This window comes from Anabrus simplex, chromosome 1, assembly GCF_040414725.1.
Source record: "Anabrus simplex isolate iqAnaSimp1 chromosome 1, ASM4041472v1, whole genome shotgun sequence".
NCBI classification, from domain to species: domain Eukaryota; kingdom Metazoa; phylum Arthropoda; class Insecta; order Orthoptera; family Tettigoniidae; genus Anabrus; species Anabrus simplex.
The window spans coordinates 1,440,757,950-1,440,783,155 of record NC_090265.1 but is presented as its reverse complement, the minus strand read 5'-3'; the positions used below and the strand labels follow the sequence as shown (position 1 = coordinate 1,440,783,155).

At 38.5% G+C, this 25,206-nt stretch overlaps 1 protein-coding gene across 1 annotated transcript in view; it reads right to left on the bottom strand.

Annotated features, from left to right (window-relative positions):
• The window catches only part of LOC136860514 (protogenin), a 606,373-nt gene that overhangs the window by 157,720 nt on the left and 423,447 nt on the right, over nucleotides 1–25,206 (bottom strand). The window contains exons 8-9 of the mRNA XM_067138762.2: nucleotides 20,655–20,820; nucleotides 6,104–6,361 (exon numbers count right to left, since the gene is read on the bottom strand). Coding sequence (XP_066994863.2) covers nucleotides 6,104–6,361; nucleotides 20,655–20,820 — 424 coding nt within the window. The remainder of the gene's footprint in view (nucleotides 1–6,103; nucleotides 6,362–20,654; nucleotides 20,821–25,206) is intronic.

Sequence of the window (25,206 nt, the reverse complement as noted above, 5' to 3'; positions counted from 1 at the left end):
TTCTGAGGATGTAAAAAAGTGGAGAGCAAGTGTCTGCCATTATAATGAAAACTCCCCCCTGATTGTGACTGATGGTGGCCAAGCGGGTCTACAATTACAATGAAAATTCCCTAACCCAGTCTTCATATGAGAATAGACGTTTGGTGACTTCCCCGTCGCGTTTGTCAGGTAACTTTAAGAGTGGTGGTGGTGATTATTGTTTTTAAGAGGAGTTATGAAATTTAATACAATCTTGCTCACTATGTTTACACTACCTAACCTAGAATGCTGTATACAATGTAGAATTCTGTAGTGAAGCATGGGTACATCAGCTAATATATAATATTTACAATATTGGTGTCATGAAATTATGGTTCCCTTCTGGCAACTTAATTTTTATATAAGATAACTGAAACTTTAAAATCAAGTTGGGTAGCAAGGAAGTAAAGAGAATGACTTTTCTACCTGAAGGCACAAAATTTCATACATAAGCTTTTTTTCATACATAAGCTGTTATTATTCCAAGCCCTGAATATGGTTTTCCATGGTTTCCTATTTTCACACCAGGCAAATGCTGGGGCTGTACCTTAATTACGGCCACAGCCGCTTCCTTCCAACTCCTAGGCCTTTCCTGTGCCATCATCGCCATAAGACCTATCTCTGGCGGTGTGAAGTAAAGCCACTAGCATTATGCTATCATCTATTGTAGTGATTGTGAACTAAGCCAAACTTTCTTTTCAAGAGGGATAGTGTATTGTTTCCTCTTCCTTTTGGTAGATACATCAACTCTTTCTATCAATCATTTCCCTTCCTTTGATCAAGTTGAAGTAATGAATATTAGCGCTGTGATAACCAATTTTGGCGGGAAGCTGTAAAGTGTGGCTCTATGGCGAGTCTTTCTTTGCTTTCAAAGAACAGTTACTTAAGTGATGGCGTTCTTAATTCTGATGATAGCTTGTTGAAAAACGATGTTATGGTGGAAATGAATGCCGAAAGTGAAGACGGTAGGGAGGTGTGCGATACTGAGCCGCATGCTTGCTTGCTTGCTTGCTTGCTTGCTTGCTTGCTTGCTTGAGCAATCCAGTGTGAACTGAAGTGTTTTAGAACAAGGTATTTTGTGCTGTAGAGTAGAAGGAGTGCATTATATTGTACCAAAAATGTGTATGCGTTATATGCCAAAACTACCGACTTTCAGTGGTTCCAATATCGCACAATTTATGCTAATTAGCAGTGAGTAGCAGCCTTCTTTAGCCTCCTGCCTAATGAGCAGCATGCACTGCAACTGCTCCCATGCTGAGGGGTTAAAGAAAGGCAGAGGTAGTAAGAAAACACATTAACACCACACATACAAATAAATAGTTACTACATAATGGTGTCCTCTTCTGCTTACTTTGATGACTACATTACTCGAGACATGAAACTTTACAGATTCACGCCAAAGTTGGTTATTATAGGTCAACAGGAAAGATGTGCAAGGAACAGATCACTACTTTTTTTTTTATTTTTTTTTTTTAGCAAAATCTGATGGTTCCCCTTATTTAAAGCCACTTGTAATCAGAAAATCTGTGAAAACCTTGAATAATAGAAGACACTAAGGAACACTTCTTCATCATCTATAGAGCTAACAAGAAAGCTTGGGGAACCACAATTATTCTCTGGATGATTTAATCCTCACTTTGTCCCTGATACCTAATATTTCAAAAAGCAGAGTCTAAAATTTAAATCTGAAGATGTAAAAGCCTAAACAATGAATGCAATATTCTATCTAGTATTGATGGGCTGATAAAGTGAAAGGTTCTCCCTACAAACATACTGCTGTAACGTAGCTCATGGATGAGGAAGTATTCCTTACTACAGTGCCACACAATGAGGAGTTAAATAAGGGTAGAGCTAGGAAGAAAACACAGTAACACCACACATTAAATAAATAGGCATAAGCAACTTGATAAACATAATGTTCTTTGAAGATGAAGCTGGTGAAAGTAAGAAGTGAACAGACAATGAAAACATTTGAAAGCTTACAACAACACAAATGCCACCTTCATAAGAGTTAACAGCTGGACTGGAGTTCAAACTATGAGCCTTCAAAACAAAGGAAATAAGCTTCTATACAAAAAGGAAACAGAGTCCGATACTAGGTGTAACCAAAGCTTACATTCTTTACCCGATACCTCCATTTCGAACTCGTAGTTGGGCTGCCTAATCAGATGAAATGGGGTCGCTCAGCGGATACCTCAGGGTGTTCAGATGCCAAGTAAGACATGAAATCTTGCTTCAAGTTACGCTTTACGCGAGTATGAAAAGATTAACAACGCACGGGAGACGCCTATAGAATCTCATGACATAACAGTAATAATCATCAACCAATTTCTTAAATCAAAGTATTCAACGACGTGAGAACTGGTCATGACTAAATGGAGTACTTAATTAATCAACAATTCACTTAGCTAAGCAACTAACTTACCAACTAGGCTATAATGAAAGAATTCATGACACATAAAATTGTAGAAAAATAAACAAGATATTTACTGACTAAATATTGGACTATTAAATTGGAATTTTATCCAAGGCATTACTTGTCATTGCGTATTTACAAGCGTGGATTGTGAGTCAGCGCTGGCTCATAGAAAGAGAAATAATATCTAGTATTAAACTATGTAGATCAGTTCCATCATGAAATCAAAATTGAGTATGTACATATTTACAATCGATCACTGGACATCTAAGGTCCATTCTGAAGTTAAGTCATAGATACAACACCAACATAATTAAGTTGTTATGAGAGCTCATTTGCTTTAAGACTAATTAAACAAGTCTGAATAAAACACCCGGTAAGCTGAAGTGTATATAAAGTCCACTAATAAGCTCAAACTTGAAATTAAACCAAATTATAACTTTAAATTGCAGGACTGAACTGTATATCACAGTTATATTTAATCACCAATCATATTAGAATTGAGCGTTGAGAATATTAAATAGTAAATCGTAGCTGATACTCGGTAAATGACGAGTCACTAATAAGTAAATCCACATAAGTAAACTCGAATAAGTAAATCTGGATGCGTAAATTTGAATGCATAAATCTGAACTCATGCTTTATTACTTCTTTCACGTTGTGCATGGCCAACTACTTACGAACTAAGGCATTTGTTCCTAGTGCCTGTTAAATTTGGCTCCTACTCTAACATTTCCCTAGATGTTGTTCGTTGAGAAAATGCAAGTTCAAACAGAGTATATGTTAATCTATTCAGCTATCTAACTAACTTCAACATAACCTTTAGCTGTCATACACATGTCTTTTAGGCTCAATGTCCCTTTCCTTCGTTATATTCCATAACATTCTACTTCAATGCAAGCTATTTTATTCACACGCGCAGTTACAATGCGAGTGCTATGTCGTTGTATTCAGAAACATAATATCATATTTATCGGTGTCGTGAATGCATTTGGTCAAAACACAGCTATAAAACGTATTGTAGTATTCCGATATTCATTACAGCACATCTAAAGTTAACATACGACCCCGTCACAAGCATAATTCTACAATAGTAAATTCTATTCATACCTCGGCTTAGGTCAATCCTGCGGTGTGGGCAATCTCACGTATACGAATCTAAAGAATGTAGCGTGGCATATCTTAAACTGCAGGCACTCAATGGCCCCTACGTAGTGCGTATAAAACTCCTCATTTCACTATATAACTCATACTTTTCCACAAGTTAGCACAATTGTAACCTTATTTCAACATTCATATAATATCTTAACATCGTAGCCTCAATATTAACTCGTCGCGTTCCCATATACATGACCATGTCAAAACTACTACACTATGTTTCTTAAAACAACATTTTAAAGTTGCTATATATCATAACCTATGATTGAGTTCAATGCCCTTATTGCGAAGCAAAGTAATGTGTGATTCCATATGTTTATTTTACACCGCGCGCAACGAAACGTGACGTCGACTTGTAGCGTTACCAATACGAAATCTCTGTAATCTGCCAGTATGTCATTACTATAAGCTGTTTCCAAAATTCTTTTTCAAACCTCTCGCTACATACGTGTATTTTGACCGATATACGATGACGTATATATCCAACACATTAGAATCTTATGCTATATTGCTGGATCATGTAACTACGGACTTAAGTATCTCACACTTCACTGGTAACACTCACTTGCATTTCTTATATATCGGTATTATATTCAACCTATCAGCACATGCCTAAGACACATGTGTAGGCAAACCAAAAATTATGCGATTAAGTATTGTAAATGACTTAGCTCGCTCATGGTTGGTCCTGGTCCAGCTGTTCTGCTTCCCAAATGGATGTAGTTGGGTCTGCGGTCAGGTCATGGGTTGGACATCTGGTACATCATCTGCTTCCTCATCACGGAATTGCTGTCTGGTTTCTCATTCCCATCCTCATCATGGGTTGGTCGAATGGTTTCCCGTCGCCTTCCTCATCATGGCTCGGTCGTATGGCAAGATGTACTGGTCCCCAGCTTGGTCCATCATGTATATTTAGCACATCATCTTCATGGTATTCTTGTAAGCAACTAAAATATGGATTACAGCGCAGTGAACAACCATTATATAATCCTTTTTTGAAGTTTGTAATCCTTGAATTATTATTTCTTTTGTTGGTATCCGCCGAATATCTTCGGTCTCGTTGGTGTTAATTTCAGTGAATCTATCTCTGTCGGCTGCTTCTTGTGGATCTTGAAAACTTATTTTTATACTGTTTCAATAAATCGAGATGTATCTCTTCTTGTATGAGATCCTTTTCTTTTAGATGCTGGCTTGGTCTTCCTTTGCAGGGTATATATCAAGTGCGCTCTGTATCCGCCCACGCGTATTTCGTGGTACTAGCTGATTTCTTTTTTTTAATACCTCTAATCAACTCTGCTTATTTTCCGGTGAATTAACTTGTTTTCTTCTCTTTTCCGACGCTTTTTCCTTTAGTATAGCCTCAGATCGCTTCTTCTTCCTTTAAAATTATAGCGCAGTCGGCAGTTCTGTCTTCACTCTCCATTGAAAAAAATTAAGGTGGAGTTTTCTTAACAATCCGTAGTTTTCTACTTTTTTCGTAAAACAATACAGTAGACAGTCCACTGTCCGTTTCACTCTCAATACTCGACCGTTCCATGACGTGTATGGCCTTCTATGTCACCGCAACTGGTGTCTATTCTTTGCTTCCTATAGATCAAATGGGCCATACCTTCACTCGGCGCTATTTTGAAAGCTGTCGCGGAGGTGTGAACGAGCACATAGGTAAGGGCGTATTCTGCCCGAAGGCAGGTTCAAACCTCCGCAGAGGTGTGCCTGAGCCAGAGTTTTCCTTTCCACTCCTCCATTCCCTTACCCCCCACCAACAGCATGTGGCAACCCATCCAAACCTTGATCACGCCCAATGTTGCTTAACTTCGGAGATCCCAGGGGATCCTGTGTTTCAACACGGCTACGGCTGATACTAAAGGAATAAAAGATTTCCTAGGTACATTTCAAGCTACATTCAGGAAGAAAGATATTGTCTAATTAAAGAATTCTATGTCAAAATGAAACATAATTAACTCTCTTTAATTTGAAACTATGTTCAGAAGTCCAGTTCCATGGCTGAATAGTCAGCCTTGTAGCCTTTGTTTCAGAGGGCCCCAGATTTGACCCTGGCCAGGCCAGGAATTTTAGCTGCGTCCTCTAGCTCAGGGACAGGGTATTTGTGTTTGTCTTAAAATACATAATAATTTACACATCAAAATTTACATTTACACCAACCAGCACAGAAACACACAACAGGCTGACATCAGGAAAGGCATCCAAGCCATAAATCAAGGCTTAATCCTCATGGGAGACCTCGTTGAAACCTGGCAATATTTATGCCTTTGGGTGTGGTGAGCTCACTATAATAATAGACTATATGAAGCATGAAAGTGGGTCAAGACAGGGAGTGAGCGAAATGGAAGTCATTGATTCACAGACTGACCCAGGAGTTCCATGAACAAGGGTAATGGTAGAAGATGCACAGTCCAGATAGCATTAAAGATAAAGAGGGAGATTGCAATTTTTTTTTTTTTTAAGTAAGAAAGAAAATGCTCAAAAGCAAGCAAGGATTTTGCACCATACCTGTGAAGTAGTGTACAGTATAGGCCATAACATCTAATTTCGATGACTTATCCCAAGACAGCACAACCTGGGAAGATGAGACTGTGCGACACGTAAGATTTTTAGGAGGATCAGGTTGAGAGCGCGAGGCATTCACCTGCAGGCGTCCTGCTGCCCAGTTTTCACCTGCTTTATTACGTGCTACACACTGGTATAACCCTGAGTCTGCCGTCACTCCATTAAGTAGCACTAGTTCTGAGGCCCGCTGTTTGATGCGTCCTGAAATACAATCAAACACCATGTTAAACAAATATCTTTCAATAATTACTTATAAAAGCCTGACTCATATAAAACAAGAAAGAATCTTCTATGATAATATACAATAAAAATTACAAAATTAAAAAAGTAAACAGAGCATTGATAATCTGAAAGCAATTATCCAAACAAGGTTTCCTTTGTTGCCACTGATGCTTACACAGTACGTACTTATAGACATGATACCAGTGGCGGCTCGTGAAAAAATCGTCCAACGTGCTACAAAAACAAGCTAAATACGCTGTTTTAAATCTGCATATTGCCTTGATGAACAACGCATACTTCAAACTTGGTAATAATAATAATAATAATAATAATAATAATAATAATAATAGAAGAAACAGCACCAAAAATTCCTCAAAACCACGTCAAAATTCTGTTAGGAGATTTCAACGCTCAGCTAGGCAAGGAAAGGAAATACAGGAAAACAGTTGGAAAATTCCCAGCACATAAATGGACGAACCAAAATGGACAGAGATTAGTCGAATTCTGCAGGGCATTCAACCTTAAAGTCATGTCGACTCACTTCAGGAAGAAACCCTCTATACAAATGACATGGAGATCACCCAACTCCCTCTTGGGCGAGTTTCAAATTGACCACGTGGCAATTTCGTACCCAAACCACAGAGAAATTATGAATGTCCAAGTAAGGAAGGGTGCAAACACAGACTCAGACCACTATCTGACAAGAGTCAAACTACAGTTGATACCCCAAAGGTTCAGAAGAAGGAAGCAAATAATTCCGAAATTTGATACTAGTCGGATCCAGCCATCTCTCACTGAAGAATTAGAGAAAAAGCAGTCCAACAATTGGCAGCAACTCAAGACCAAACTAATTAAAACAGCACAAACACTGATTTCTCTGCAGAAAAGAAAAAAACACCCTTGGTGGAACGCAGACTGTGAACAAGCCATTCAATCCCGGCAGAATGCATACAATAAGTGGAACAGCAAAAAGACCGATAAGAATCACAAAATGTTTTTGGCAGTCAGGAAAGAGGCAGCGAAATTAATCCGACAGACCAAAAGGAAATTCGAGAAAGATCAACTACTAGAAATTGAAAAGGACTTCAAAAAAAACCACACACGAAATTTCTACAAGAACTTCAAAACAAAGCTAACAGGGTATCAGCCACAAAACCTTTGCTTTAAGAAAGTAAATGGGCAATTTGCACTGAACAATCAAGAAAACTGCACCGAACTTGCAAGGTATTTTGAAGAACTGCTTAACTGCCCAGAGCCAACACAAAGATTTCCACCGCAGGAACCTGACTTCACAAACCCAAATTCAGTACCACCGGATGAAGAAGAAATTACCAGACAGATAAAGCGACTTAAAATGAATAAAGCTGCAGGTGAGGATGGGATCATAGCAGAAATTCTCAAATCAGCAGGCCCAAATACTATAAAAGAATTCACCGGTATCATCCAAGAGATTTGGGAAACAGAACAAATTCCAGAAGATTGGAAAAGTGCACTAATTCATCCTTTACATAAGAAAGGAGACAGAACAGACGTAAATAACTACAGAGGAATCTCATTGGTATCTGTTGCCTACAAAATTTTATCTCAGTGCCTTCTCGATAGAGCCCAACAGTAACTAGAACCAAAAATTGGAGAATATCAAGCAGGTTTCAGACCGGGCCGTTCATGTTCAAAGCAAATTTTGAACCTAAAGTTAATCCTAAGGCATCAGAGAATTTGTAGCAAAAATGTAGTTTGTACTTTTGTTGATTTCAAAAAGGCCTATGATTCAGTTGATCGTCAATCACTGTTTCAGATATTAAGAGAACAGGGTCTAGACCGGAAAACACTCGCAATTGTAAAAGAGACATTGACAGACACAAAATCTAAGGTTAAATTCATGGGGGAAATCTCAGACCCTTTTCTGATCAAAACAGGAGTAAGACAGGGAGATGGGCTCTCTCCACTACTCTTCAACTGCGTCCTTGAAAAGGTAATACAGGAATGGCGCAAACAGAAGTCTGTCCTCAAGATTGACCAACCAATCACTCTTGGTAGGGGCAAATTAGCAGTAGACTGCCTGGCATTTGCGGACGATCTGGCAATCTTACCTCGTGACGTTTCAACAGCCATAAACCAGATCGAACTCCTGAAAGAAACAGCGGAAAAAGTCGGCCTCCAAATATCGTTTGAAAAAACTGAATACATGACCAGCAGCAAAGAAGCCCCTAAAGTCATGGAGACAAAATATGGCAAAATAAAACGGGTCCAGCAATTCAAATATCTCGGTGAACTAATTCAGGAGAATGGAATGGAAACAAAAGCCAATGAAGTTAGATGCCAAAAAATGGAAACTGCGTATAGACTCACCCAAAATATCTATAACAAAAAGTGTCTCTCCAAGCATGCAAAACTAAGACACTATAATACAGTTATAAAACCAGAATGCCTCTATGGATCAGAGACACTAATTTTGAACAGGAAAACTGATCTAGAAAATATTCAGAAAAAGGAACGCAAGATCATTAGAAAAATTTTAGGCCCAAAACTCGTAGATGAACAGTACCGCCTTAGAGGGAAACAGGAAATCAAACAATTTTCTAACTGTCACAGCGACATCAGAAAACGCAGATCAAGATTCTTTGGACATATAAAAAGGATGAACCCAGATAGACTTACCAAGCAAATAGTTGAATTTTATGAAAACCGAAGTAAAGCCAAAACGGACACAATAAAATGGATTGGCGAAATTAAAACAGATCTCAAACTGGCAGGAATTACACCTTAAGACATCCAAAGCCGGGTTATCTTTAGAACCAAAGTTCATAAGTGGCAAGTTGACCAAGAGGAAAAACCAAAGAAGAAGACTGGAACAACATGGTCTCAAGAGAGAAAAGAAGCACCAGCAAACGAATGAAGGAAGTGTGGGCACAAAGAAAGGCAAATGCCTGTCTCTAAGTACTTTGCGTAGTCCTAATGGGCTCATTCGCAAAATATATTATAATAATAATAATAATAATAATAATAATAATAATAATAATAATAAAACTTTTCTCACAATTTATAACTCAGAACAAACAAGAACAACAATAATTTGGAAGCAGATGAATACTTCGACAACTGTCTACAAGATAAATAATTCATTCGAGAAATATTGTTTTTACTAACCTAATGGCGCAACTTACATCAGTGCAAATAGAATCGTGGGAATATAGATCCTCACTAAGAACACTAATTTAATTTCACTTTATATACACTGCAGTGGATAAATAATTTGATAAATCTCCGTATAAACTTTAGCACTAACACAATGGCAGAAAAAACACGCACCAGTAATATAACCGCGAGATTAAAAACCGCACAAAGCAACTGAAAGAGCTGCCAACTGATTCATTGAGACTTCCCCTATTACCAGAGTAAATATCCGGCTCCATGGCTAAATGGTTAGCGCGCTGGCCTTTGGTCACAGGGATCCCGGGTTCGATTCCCGGCAGGGTCTGGAATTTTAACCATCATTGGGTGTATGTGTTGTCTTCATCATCATTTCATCCTCATCGCGACTCGCAGGTCGCCCACGGGGTCAAATCAAAAGACCTGCATCTGGCGAGTCGAACATGTCCTCGTATACTTCCGGCACTAAAAGCCATACGCTATTTCGTTTCACCAGAGTAAATTACATTTTAATGCGGGATAACATTTAGGGTCAGTCAAAGATTCTTTAACTCACCTATGAATTCCTTATTTTTGACACAAAAGGAAGATGGATATTTTAATAAGCATGTGTGAGATAGATTGCCTCCACGCTTTACGTTCGAGCCCAGACGATGCTACTCTCTAGTGGCAGATTCGCTTACCACGTTCAACATCAAGGTAGCAGGAGACATCGAGTAATTCTGCCCCCTTGCGGGAGAGGAAGTAACTATAGATGGGATCAGTGAAAGTTGATCCCGGTTTATGGTATACTCTGCCGGCTAGGGAAAGTGGTGCAAGCTTGGCTGCGCCTGCGTATTGCTTCCTTCATGCTACAGGCAAGGGCTCACTTCACATGAGCACGAGCCTTGTTCCCCGGGAGAACGGCGCTAGGTGTTCGACAGATCTCGTCCTGATTTTCACAAAACACAAATTCATATTGTACTCAAAACAACGAAAAGGCACCAGGATAATTGTACTGTACATAAATAATATTCCTTACAGTTCCAAGCTACGTGCTGGAGCCCGGTAGCACGTACTGACCGGCCGCCACTGCACGATACTGTATAGGCTTTTGGGCTTATGCTGTGTCAAGAAAATAATCTTTACGTTTCACAGAGAACTGTCTCTGCGTCATCAGAAGAAAATCTTGACTATCCACGAAAAATGCTTTTTAAACAATGACCTTTTGAAATTTAGACGTTGTAATAAGAGTGGCAATGGTTCGTTCATTCATCACCAGATGGCTCCGCGGACGTGGCACAGCGCTACCGTTCGAAGCGGAAGCTGACCAAACCACAAGAATCAGTCTAAGGGAGTCGTGTAACATGTGTACGTAACCTATGACATTGACACAAGCCTGGAATGAAACATCGCCTCGTACGAATTTGGAAAACACCGAGAATAAATAAGAACAGTGAAGAGACAGGGGAGGGAACTACCAACATAAATTCTTAATGACTGGCAACAAGGTATTAATTGATAGCCAGTGTCCCTGTTGAAATTGTTAGGATTTCTACATATTTCCACAGCTTCCTGTATAATCCTGGACCTGTAGTGTTTAGTGTAGGTAAGAGCTCAATCAGCTTGGAACATGACATCATGACCCGACGATAGAGCGTGCTTAGCTATTGCCGATTTGTCTGGCTGGTTAAGACGAATATTACATTTATATTCCTTGATGCGGGTACCAATAGACCGGCATGTTTAGCCGATGTATACCTTACCACAACTAAAAGGAATTTCATATACCCCAGGATGTAAAAGTGGGGACAATTTGTCCTTGGTTTTACTCAGACTGTGAGCAATTTTAGTGGCAGTACCAAACACGGTTTTTATATACTAAAATTGCTCACAGTCTGAGTAAAACCAAGGACAAATTGTCCCCACTTTTACATCCTGGGGTATACGTAATTCCCCGTACTTGCGGTAAGGTATACTTTGGCCAAACATGCTGGTCCATTGGTACCCGTATCAAGGAACATGAACGTAATATTCGTCTCAACCAGTCAGACAAATCAGCAATAGCTGAGCACGCTCTATCGTCTGGGCATGATGTCATGTTCCAAGATGATCGAGCTCTTACCCACACTAGACACTACAGGTCCAAGATTATACGGGGAGCTGTGGAAATACATAGAAATCCTAACAATTTCAACAGGGACACTGGCTATTAATTAATACTTGGTTGCCAGCCATTAAGGATTTACGTGGATAGTTCCCTTCCCTGTCCCTTCACTATTGTTATTTCTTCTCGGTGTTTTGCGAATTCGTATGTTCCTCATCGCCAGATGTTTCATTCCAGGCTTGAGTCAATGTCATAGGTTACATACACATGTTATGTGACCCTCTTACACTGATTCTGGTGGTTCAGTCAGCTTCCGCTTTGAACGTTAGTGCTGTGCCACATCCGGGAGCCATCTGGTGACGAATGAACGTACCATTTCCACTTCTATTATAAAGTCTAAATTTCAAAAAGTCGTCGTTTAAGAAGCCTTTCTTGTGTATAGTCGAGATTTTCTTCAATGACGCAGAGCACAGCTCTCTGCGAAACGTACAGAATTTCAAATTATTTTCTTGACACAGCATAAGCCCAAAAGCCTATACAGTATCATGTCTATAAGGTTTCCTTTTGTTCTTCTTATCCTAATATCAGAATATGGTAACATTGGAGATCTTCGAAATACATAGTGAATGCCGATACAAGTTTAATCATTTGCAATGTTAACTGCCAGCATCTACTTGTACTTTTATCAGCTTGATGATGCAACAACCATTGTCATTAAATATTTAAAAAGCCACTAGTTAATGACTACAAAAGTACACAGTTCAGTTCAGCAGCTTTCTCTGCAGTACACTTCATTATGTGAGCAACTATTCAGTGTTTTTTGTGGTGCTTTTATAAAACTTGTACAATTATAGTCTCTTCCCTATCTTTAGAAAGGAGGAGAAGGAAAGTGACAAAACTTTCAAAGGTTAGTAGTTACCCTGCTAAAATTTATGATACTGGAAACGCATTATAGCCTACACAACACCATGCAACACTGAAAACAAGAATAAATTAAGTATTCTGAATTGTAAATCAAAAGTAGAAATAAAATAGGATTATTAATTCTCTATCTACCCACCAACCACAATGTAAACAAAGACAAATGATATATATTTACTGAACCAATCAATGACTTCCTGCAATTACGGGTTGCCATAACTGACAAAGTATAGCATATCAGGATACAGAAATCTGCATCTTACAAAAATATACACTAGTGTCCAAAAGTTAAGCATAATCACTAAACAAGGCCATACCGCCTGACAGGAATGTCAGACGGATTGCTGAACAAACGGAAGCTGAATCGCACACCACGTCACACAACTTGTCCAAAGAAACAGTGTCAGAAAGGTTCTGATAGCTAAGGTACACCTTTGACAACAACTAACAAAACTTGGCAATGTCTTCCACAACAAAAAATGCTGTTAATAGGGTGTATGGTTACCCCTAACGTGGCATGCTCTCTATCAGATGGTCCAAGAGCTCTTGTGGCAGTCGATCCCATTCCTCCGGAAGGGCAATGCGAAGGTCTTAGAGGGTCCTTGGTGGAGGCTGACGGGATGAAACTCGCCTCCCCAATGCATCCCAGGAATGTTTTATAGGATTCAGATCTGAAGACCTCGCTGGCCAGTCCATGCGATGAATGTCTTCCCCAGCCAGAAATTCATCCACCACAGCAGCGTGGTGCGGTCGGGCATTATCATCCATTAAGAGGAAGTCCGGACCAACCACACCTCTGAACAGTAGAACATATGGTCTCATCCCGGTATCTCCAAGCGTTAACAGTGTTCCTCGGACCATCCATGAAGATGTGCGCGTCCGTACGGCCATTCAACAGATGCCGCTCCACACCTTGACGCCACCACTACCATACGGGTCCCATTCCACGATGTTCCTGAAATCAACTCCAAAGCCTGGAAATGACACTCTGTGGCACATTCAAGGATATGGCGACTTCGGCCTGTGCCTGGCCTGCTTCCATGCGGCCGAGTATTCTACCCTGCAAAACAGGGTCCAAATGGCGTCGTTGTTCCATTATGTTGTCACGTTCACCACAAAGCTACACTCCGCACATGATAACAGGAAAAAACATGACTGACGAAATATGGGGTGCAGGCACTGGCTGTTACACGTTATAATTTTTTTTTTTTAAATATTAGAGCCCGTATTGTCAAAGTATCAACTTGTGAAAATTTAAATTTATAATTCCACCTTTACAACACTGTAATTGTCATTATTGGAAAGACTACATTAGACTATACTCGTGATACATATTTCATCCTCATATGGGACATCTTCAGTCACACATGCAATCATTGAAAATAAGGTGAGGACACGCTGAAATACGTAAATAAAAAGTCTTTAGAATTTGTGACACAACGTGTTGGCGTCTTGTCAATCTTGAACGTTAAAATGGTGCAGCATGAACATAATATGAAGCATGAAGTCCAGGTAAAACACAGATTAAAATGTTGTTATATGTATAGAATTGCCCAATTATAAAACAACATGAGTGGCTTTGCGAATAAAATTATATGCATATTGTACATAAAATAGTGTGATGATAAAGCCACATTAAAATAGCTTTCTTGATTAGATGAAGAAGATGGAGTTATGCTGATAACGTAAGTTGAACTTGATTGTGTGTTGACAATATGGGCCTAAAAAAGAACAATATGAGTAAACTAAAGAAAATATTCAATTGAAATGTAAACTGAGTGCCCATCCAGGCACTCACCTCCTTGCCCGTCCTACATCGACCACTCCACCTTGAAGCTAACTGAGTAACGTCCTCTAAGGTCGTTGAGGACTGACTAGGAAGGGAGGTTGAGGACTTTGATGTAAGGGGAGAGGTGTAAAGGTAAAGCATTACTCACACGCCTTCGTGTAAGGAATTTATTGATTAACTCCTCGAAAAGTATATTGATTTCCTCCAATATTTCATTCAGATTATAAATCGGGTTGCATTTTTCATCAATATTTCTAAGAATGTTTTTCAAAATATTCAATAGATTTCCTTTCTTACATAAATGGAGAATTTGACGGTCTTGTTTATGTCCATGAATGTATGATTGGTATCGAGCATATAAAAACCAAATGCCGAGAATCTGCCGTATTTTGATGCATTAACACGTTTATTATACCTTATGTTAAAATTGCAGCCTGTCTGTCCAATATAACTGGCGGAACACTGTTGGCACTTTAATTTGTAAACTGCTGACCTTCTCCATTAGTAATGCTGTGGTCAATTAAACATTATGGATTCACAGATTAAATTTTATTTCGAAAGTGAAAATAACAAAGCGTTAAATTTTCTTGATGTTGTTGATTTTTATTATTTTCAAGAAAATCCATATAAATTTCCGCCATAATTCCTACAGACCCCATGGGAAGACCTTCCTGTTTATACATCTGGCCATTAAAGGTAAAGTAAATATTAGCGGTGACGAACTCCAAAACATTAATAAAATCGGCTACCTCTTACCTACTCAAATTACTGTATTTAAGTTGATTATTCCTTACAAGATTTATCGTTTTTGATACTGGAATATCTGGGAACATATTTTTGACGTCAAATGAATGCATCTTCTGGTTCGATTGCATGTTTAAATATTTGTTAGCTCTACCTGCCTGGTTGGCATCAACACTGCATGTTATAAATTTCATATTAGAGCCCGTATTGTCAAAGTATCAACTTGTGAAAATTTAAATTTATAATTCCACCTTTACAATACTGTAATTGTCTTTATTGAAAAGACTACATTAGACTATACTCATGCTACATGTTTCGTCTTCTTATGGGACATCTTCAGTTACAAATACAAACATTGAAAATAAGGTAAGGGCACGTTGAAATAAGTAAATAAAAAGTCTTTAGGTCTTGTGATGCAGCGTGTTGGCGTCTTTTAAATCTTGAATCTTAAAATGGTGCAGCATGAACATAATATGAAGCATGAAGTCCAGTTAAAACACAGATTAAAATGTTGTTGTATGCATAGAATTGCCCAATTATAAAACAACATGAGTGGCTGTGCGAATAAATTTTCACAAATTGGCACTTGCTGTGTTTACCTTGCAGTTACACCGCTAGTCAAAGCAGGGAACACTCCTTTCCTATACAGAGTGAACCCGTTATGTTGGTAGGTGCATATGTCGTGCGATTTGCAGTCTATTTCCTGTTGCCCTACTTACTCGTAACTTATGCTTAACTTTTGGACACTAGTGTATCTTTCATATACGAGTATAATCTTATGCCAAGATGTGCAGAACTTCCAATATTCAATTACCTTAGATGGACCACATGAAGTTTCAGATGTTATATAAATAACTAAAAGTCCATTTTAATATCTGAGTGACCAGAAAAAAGACTGAAATATAATGGTTAAAATAAGTAGGAGAAAAATCAGGAAGTACATAAAACTTCCTTATTTTCCACAACTGAAATACATGTCGACAGAACTGGTAAGAAAGGTTAATAATAATTTAAAATCAGAGCAAAGAGCAGCATAAATTATGTTGAAAATGAGATAATATTATCAAAGAACACCAGGTTCCTATGGCGGAATGATAATACAATATAGTAGTAACTTATTCAGCATGCACAGTAAGTACATCAAGACTTTGTTAAGCATCCTTTCTTTGAGAATTACAGGCAGGATAGCTCACAGTAGTAAACAGAAGCTTTTCAGTCTGTCGAAACATGAAATGTAACACTTAGAACATTATAACATACCTGTAAACTGTGGACAATTAAGCAGTGTTTTTTTTTTTTTTTTTTTCCCCTGAAAAAATGTTAACTGGTACTCACTTGACCCTTTCCAAACAGAATACTGCAGACACAGGCTCTAGTTTCTGTGGTGTCATAATAATATTATACTACCAGGTGGCAGGTTGCAATAAATTAGTTAAACATTAATTTAAAACACACAGTTTACCATAATGTTTAACCCAATCTACAGGGCTAAACTGGAATATAAGACTGCGCAAGTGAATTTCAAGAATGAATCTCTTGACATCAAATTCACTGTTTTTAACCTGCTGTTGTTACATTTTATCATTAGTAGTGAAAACTGTACATAAATCTTAGAATAAGTAGTATTTTTAAATTGATGTATTTGCTGTTTTGTTACTTGATATTCATGAAATCTTCAGTGGCTGAAGATGATCTCTTATGAGATCAAAACTATGACGGTGTGTCAGAAAATAACCAGACTTTTTTTTTTTTTTTTTTTTTTTTTTTTTTTTTTTTTTTTTTTTTTTTTAAATAACCCTGTGCTGGAGTTTGCAGGTGGTAGCATTGGAAAGGTCTGACCTTCAGTGATACAGTGTGAAGCACGTCACTCACCTCAGGCTTCTCACTTGCAGAGGAGCAGCTGAGGAAGGAGGCCGAGTTTGCTGTACTCAACATGGATCTCAAGTTGAAACAGCGAGCTTCAATTAGATTTTGTGTTCTCCCAGACAAAACCCAAACACAAACAGTGGAAATGTTGCAGGAAGCCATGGGAGAGACGCAAGTTTTTGAGTGGCACAAAGGCTTTAAGGAGGGTAAAACTTATTTTGAGGATACTCCACGCCCCGCAAGACCCTCAACTTCGAAAACTAATATCAATGTGAACACAACTGATGTCATGCTGCAGGAAGACCGCTGTTTAACCATTGAACAGATTGCTGGAAAGATAAATATCTCCTATGGATCGGCCAAAGACGTTATACGCAATGTTCTACGGCATAGAAAAGTTTCAGCGAAGTGGGTGTCAAGTGCGATGAACGATGAACAGAGGGAGACTTCAGTAGGAACCAGATTATTTGGACAGGGTTAACATGCGCGACGAGTCCTGATTCCATCATTATGACCCACAGACAAAACAGCAAAGAACCTAATGGAAACATCCTACCAGTCCAAGACCCAAAAAGTTCAGACGAGTGGAGGGAAAGTCATGCACCTTGTCTTTTTTGATAAGCAGGGTATTGGGTACAATTATGTAGTGAAAAAGCAACGTATTGTTACTGCTGACTACTACTGTGAAGTGTTAAAGAGGATACAGAAAAAAAATTGCAGAAAAGAGGCCAAACTTTGCTCAAATGGGATGGATCCTGCACCCGGACAACGCAGCTGCACATCGCGCAATCAAGACACAATAACTGAATTGGGCATTGAGGTGATGCCACATCCACCTTATTCACCGGACCTAGCACCATGCGACTTCTACCTATTTCCTGCAGTGGAAAAGGACTTCAGGGTCGTCATTTTCAAAGTGATCAAGAAGTAAAAAGTGCAATTTTGGTTATACTCAACAGACTATCAAGAAAGGGCTTCAGGGAGTGTTTTGAATAGTGAACTGAACACTGGAACCATTGTATTGTGTCTGAGGGAGAATATTTTGAAGGTCTGGAAGTGAATTTGAATAAAGGTACCTAGTATTTTGCAGTAATAAAATAATTCTGATTGTTTTCACACCCCCCTCGTATTACCGTGATATAGTGTATTTTAAATATAAATATATAGACTTGTGACTATAAAAGTATTGATTAAGTGGAAACTCACACGCACAGTGGCGGCAATAAGGACCCCACAGACCCCGTGGGGCAGGGGGCCCCTTGGCTTGTGAGGGGCCCATGACCGTTTCTTAATTCAGTACTGAAGAGTGATTTTACAGTACATATTGATAAAGCTACAGCACACAACACAGTACTCGTATTATTTGTATTACAGAGGGTTATTCCAAACTTAGGCCAATGTAGTACAGAGCTTCTTTTGTCAATACAACTACAGTAGTTATTTCTGAAAGAATATGACTTTCCCAACCTGTTCCAACAATAACCATCCCTTGCTGACACAACAATCAACAAGGCTTTTGAAGTAATTAACCAGTTACGAGAAGCCAGTACACAGCGAAAATGCGATACAAAGACATCCTCCTTATCTAAACTTTAAATACTGAAGTCTCGAGCCTGTTCATAACTCTCGGCAGTCAGTGTAGGTAAGTAGGCCTACGATTTATGGGCGAGTTGTAAATAGTTGTAAATTATTTGGTCCTAGGAATGAGATTATTTCTTAATATTGTGACGGTCAGCATGTTTTGGTTATTGGAATACATATTTCTTGCGTGCGCATGTGTGTGTGTGTGTGTGTGTGTGTGTGTGTGTGTGGGTGGGTGGGTGGGTGGTATTTTCATGCCATATAAGCGACTAATTCCTTCCGATTTGAAAACTAAATTGTATAAATTATTATTATTTTTATTATTATTGAGCCTCCTTGGCTCAGACGGCAGCGCGTCGGCCTCTCAACGCTGGATACCGTGGTTCAAATCCCGGTCGCTCCATGTTAGATTTGTGCTGGACAAAGCGGAGGCGGGACAGGTTTTTCCCCGGGTACTCCGGTTTTCCCTGTCATCTTTCATTCCAGCAACACCCTCCATTCTCATTTCATAGCATCTATCAGTCATTAATAAATCACTTTGGGAGTGGCGACCCCATCGTACTAATAGCCTATATCTGCTTCATTCATTCCAACCCTGACCCCGTCAATGACTGGAAAACAGGTTGTAGGGTTTCATTGTTTTAATTATTATTATTATTATTATTATTATCGTTGCTGTTCATTGTAATTATATACAACCTTGTACTACAAAATGAACTTGTAACATTCCTTATCAGGAAACAAGTGGCACCATTTTCAATTATTGCAGGGGAGCCCAAGTTTCTTAGCGCCACTACTGCTCACCCATATAATTGTGACTATAACTATCAATATGAACATGAAAATAGCAACATACGACACCATTCCTTTGTTGAAAATCGCCCAGAACAACCATGCAGCTTTCCTTTGAATTTTTCCCGTTCTCGTATCAAGTAATCCCAGTGAGGGTCCCATACACTGGAACCACACTCTAATTGTGGTCTTTCCTGAGATTTACACACTCTCTCCTTTACATCCTTACCACAACCCCTAAATACTCTCATAACCATATGAAGATATCTGTAAACTTTGTTAACTACCTCATTTATATGATTAACCCTATGAAGATCATTCCTTATATTAACACCTACGTACTTACAGTGTTCCCCAGTACTATCAACACAATAATTAAAACTGAGAGGACCTTTCTTCTTGGTGAAACTTAGTGATGTATCTTGTGTCATATTTTATCTTATGTGCTGCACTTCCAGTCAACTGTTATCTCAATCATTTGGATCTGAGGTTTGATTTTGGAGCTATAAGTCTGAATGTGAGCACATGATTTTGATACACTAAGTTCTGAATGTATGTAGCCTGAGTTTATAGACATTGTCACGTCAAAAATAGCAGTGTCAAGGTTAAGTATATCTCTAATAACTAACACTAATAACAACATTAAAGAAGCTCTTCTCTCTCCAAAAAGCAGGTGGAAAATGCAGGGTGGTAATTCTGTTGAGTAAATTGGGAAAGATGTACATTCTTTTTGGTGCACATCTTTGATGACGTAGACCGTTTACAAACCCATCTAAAGCAAGAGAGTTGTAGATTCCTCGTAGCAATTTTATTTTCAACAGTAATTGGATAACATCATACTAGTTTTTGGTTGTTTACAAACAAGAAGATCATAAACAATGCCAATTATGTAATAATAAGAATGATGAATGAATTTTTACTTATATAACATACAAGACATTGGTTCTCCATATAGGTTGAACCTCATAAACTTCCATTATCATTTCCAATCTTTCATTTGTAAATTTGTAAATAAAAGAGCCATAAGCTGGACACCAAGCACTGTTGTAACTCCAAATCTAATCTCAGTTGGAAATACACCCTAAGTAAGTGCAGATCTCTTACAAACAGTAAAGTCCAAGAACAAGTACACATCAACCGAGTTTAGGTACTTCTACATTAAAAAAGACAATTAACTGTGAGATCAATTATAAAAGTAAACTTAGTGATACTAATTTTTTTAACATGCCATCATAATTCACAAGATTCTAAGCATATAGGATAAATATGTAGTTTGAATATATCACTTAAAAATACTGTAGTTAAACATAATATTATAAACAGTAAAGAATTATTTCACTCACCATTCATTTGAACTCTTTCTCCATCTTTTAACCAAATAATATCAGGTTTGGGAACACCTTGAGCATCACATTTAAAGCGTACAGTCTTTGCAGGAGGGTAAACTTCAGACACAGGAGTACCATTTACTTTGAACATGGGAGGTACCCAAACATCAATCCTTACCACCTGCAAGGAAACAAAGATATATTTTATTCCTGAAGAAGAGAATGATATGGTGTATTTTAACAACTTCATGATGATAATGATTTTATGGACTCAGCTGCAATGTTCAGGCAATTTGATGCCATCCAGCTGCCTGCCCATCAATTCTGATGTTCAGTTTTCTATCTATCTATCTATCTATCAATCAATCAATCAATCAATCAATCAATCAATCAATCAATCAATCAATCAATCAATCAATCAATCAATCAATCCTCATCTGCATATAGGGCAGTCACCCAGGTGGCAGATTCCTTATCTGTTGTTTTCCTAGCCTTTTCTTAAATGATTTCAAAGAAAGTGGAAATTTATTGAACATCTCCCTTGGCAAGTTATTCCAATCGATAACTCCCCTTCCTATAAATGAACATTTTCCCCAATCTGTCCTCTTGAATGCCAACTTTATCTTCATATTGTTCTTCTAAAGATGCCACTCGAACTTATTCATCTACTAATGTCATTCCACGCCATCTCTCCGCTGACAGCTCGGAACATACCACTTATTACATGTTATGAGTCTCATTATGACAGCCGTATTGGAGTTGAGCAGTTCGTCTTCTACCTTATAATTCTCCCCAGCCCAAACTTTGCAACATTTTTCTAACACTACTCTTTTGTTGGAAATCATCCAGAACAAACCGAGCTGCTTTTCTTTGGATTTTGTTCAGTTCTTGAATCGGGTAATGCTGGTGAGGGTCCCATACACTGAAACCATACTCTAGTTGGGGTCTTACCAGAGACTTATATGCCCTCTCCTTTACAACCTAACTACAACCTCTAAACACCCTCATAACCATGTGCAGAGATCTGTACCCTTTATTTACAATCCCATTTTGTGATTTCCCCAATGAAGATCTTTCCTTATATTAACAACTACGTACTTACAATAATCCCCAAAACGAACTTTCACCCCATCAATGCTGTAATTAAAACTGGGAGGACTTTTCCTATTTGTGAAACTCACAACCTGACTTTTAACCTCGTTTATCAACATACCATTGCCTGCTGTTCATCTCACAACATTATCGAGATCACGTTCCAGTTGCTCACAATCTTGTAACTTATTTATTACTCTATAGAGAATAACATCATCCGCAAAAAACCTTACCTCTGATTCCACTTGTTTACTCATATCATTTATATATATAAGAAAACATGAAGGTCCAATAATACTGCCTTGAGGAATTCCCCTCTTAATTATTACAGGGTCAGATAAAGCTTCGCCTACTCTAATTCTCTGAGATCTATTTTCTAGAAATATAGCAACCTACAGAGTCACTCTTTTGTCTAGTCCAATTGCACTCATTTTTGCCAGTAAAAAAAAAATGAAATGGCATATGGCTTTTAGTGCCAGGAGTGTCCGAGGACAAGTTTGGCTCGCCAGGCGCGGGTCTTTTGATTTGACACCCGTAGGCGACCGGCGCGTCATGATGAGGATGAAATGATGATAAAGACGACACATACACCCAGCCCCCGTGTCAGTGAAATTAACCAATTAAGGTTAAAATTCCCACCCTGCCGGGAATCGAACCCGGGACACCTGTGACCAAAGGCCAGCACGCTAACCATTTAGCCATGGAGCCGGACATTTTTGCCAGTAGTCTCCCATGATCCACCCTATCAAATGCTTTAGACAGGTCAATCACGATACAGTCATTTGACCTCCTGAATCCGAGATATCTGCTATATCTTGCTGGAATCTTACCAGTTGAGCTTCAGTGGAATAACCTTTCCTAAACCCGAACCGCCTCTATCGAACCAGTTATTAATTTTGCAAACATGTCTTAATATAATCAGAAAGAATGCTTTCCCAAAGCTTACATGCAACGCATGTCAAACTTATTGGCCTGTAATTTTCAGCTTTATGTCTATCACTCTTTCCTTTATACACAGGGCCTACTATAGTAACTCTCCATTCATTCGGTATAACTCCTTCATGCAAACAATAATCAAATATGTACCTACTTCAGATATTGTACTATATCCCAACCCATTGCCTTTAGTATATCCCAAGAAATCTTATCAATTCCAGCCAGTTTTCTAAATTTCAACTGGTATCTTATTGTAAATAGCATTGTTATCATATGCAAATTTTAATATTCCTTTAGCATTAGTCACCTCCTCTATCTGGACATTATCCTTGTAACCAACAATCTCTTCATGCCTACTAGGTGGTGAAGTAAGTGGACTCTCTCAGGCATCTACGGCTGAGTGTTAATTAATTTAGTCCCCCAGTATGGCAAACATCTTTTCCCTCGGTACCCTGTCATATGCTTTCTCTAGATCTACGAAACATAAACACAACTGCCTATTCCTCTCGTAGCATTTTTCAATTACTTGGTGCATACTGAAAATCTGATCCCGACAGCCTCTCTGTGGTCTGAAACCACACTGGTTTTCATCCAACTTCCTCTCAACGATTGATCGCACCCTCCCTTCCAAGATGCCAGTGAATACTTTGCCTGGTATACTAATCAATGAGATACCTCGATAATTGTTGCAATCCTTCCTGTTCCCTTGCTTATAGATAGGTGCAATTACTGCTTTTGTCCAATCTGAAGGTACCTTACCAACACTTCATGCTAATTTTACTACTCTATGAAGCCATTTCATCCCTGCCTTCCCACTATACTTCACCATTTCAGGTCTAATTTCATCTATTCCTGCTGCCTTATGACAATGGAGTTTTCTTACCATCCTTTCCACTTCCTCAAGCATAATTTCACCAACATCATTTTCCTCCTCCCCATGAGCCTGGCTGTTTGCAACACCACCAGGATGATTTCCTTTTACATTGAGAAGATGTTCAAAATATTCCCTCCACCTCTCCAGTGATTCCCTGGGATCTATTACGAGTTCACCTGAATTACTCAAAACACTGTTCATTTCCTTTTTCCCTCCCTTCCTAAGATTCTTTATTATTGTCCAGAAAGGTTTCCCCACTGCTTGACCTAGTCTTTCCAGGTTGTTACCAAAATCTTCCCATGACTTCTTCTTGGATTCAACAACTATTTGTTTTGCTCTGTTTCTTTCATCTACGTACAGATCCCTGTCTGCCTCGGCCCTTGTTTGGAGCCATTTCTGATAAGCCTTCTTTTTACGTTTACAAGCTGCTCTCACTTCATCATTCCACCAAGATGTTCGCTTTTTCCCATCTTTACACACAGTTGTTCCTAGGCATTCCCTTGCTGTTTCTACTACAGCATCCCTGTATCCCACCCATTCACTTTCTATATTCTGAACCTACTTACTGTCTACTGTTTGAAACTTCTCACTAATCATATCCATGTACCTGTCTAATTTCCTCGTCCTGGAGATTTTCTACCCTTATTCGTTTGCAGACAGATTTCACCTTCTCTACCCTAGGCCTAGAGATACTTAGTTCACTACAGACCAGATAGTGGTCTGTATCATCGAAAAATCCGTGGAAAACTTGTACATTCCTAACAGATTTCCTGAATGATGAGGCATTTGGAAAACTTCATCACATTAAAATATGAACAACAGTAATTCTACCTTCAAGCAGGAGGTAAACACAGAGGGAAGTAAGAGGAAACTGCAAGTTTGATTTGACAGCTTGACTGAGAAGATTATGGTAGAGTTAATGAGAGGATACACGAGAAAAAAAGGTCTTAAAATTTATTTATGGGTCCTTTTCTTTTCTCTCTTTCTTCAAAGAAGTGATATACACTGTGTCTGATGATGATATAGGAAACAAGACCAGGGCAATAGTTTACTGGCCGTTTTGGAAATGAGAACTTCTCCTGCAGCAAACTAATTAATCATCAACACCTCATAAACAAAGGACTAAAAATGGTGTCTTGTATTACATGGAATATGTGATTTAATTTTTGTTTATTCTGAGGAAGGTATTAATAATACAACTGTGGATCCATAAAAAGTGGAACATTTTTATTTAAGAACAAAAACTGTATTTATTTATCTTAAGCCTTGCTTTTTCTTCATTTCTACAACACATTATTATAAAATGAAGTAAAACAATGCTCTGCATACTTCATACTGATTATCAAAGTTCTTTTCTTTTTAAGTTTATACAAAAAATTCTTATATCCTGCAATTTATGAAAATGTTAATACCTTAAAGTAACAAGGCATTACACTGAGCAAACTTATGAATAGGCCTATACCACCAAAAGTTTTCTTGATGACACCCTACACTTCTCTTGCCTTGGTACCGAGTGTTACCACCCCTGGCGACTATTACAACCTCCATTCTTCGTGGCATGTTAGTTAGAAGGTCGTGGATCATTTCCTAGGGGATGAACACCCACTTTTCCAATAGTATATCCACATATCGTTGAGGGTGTCAAAGTTGTGACACCAGACGTTT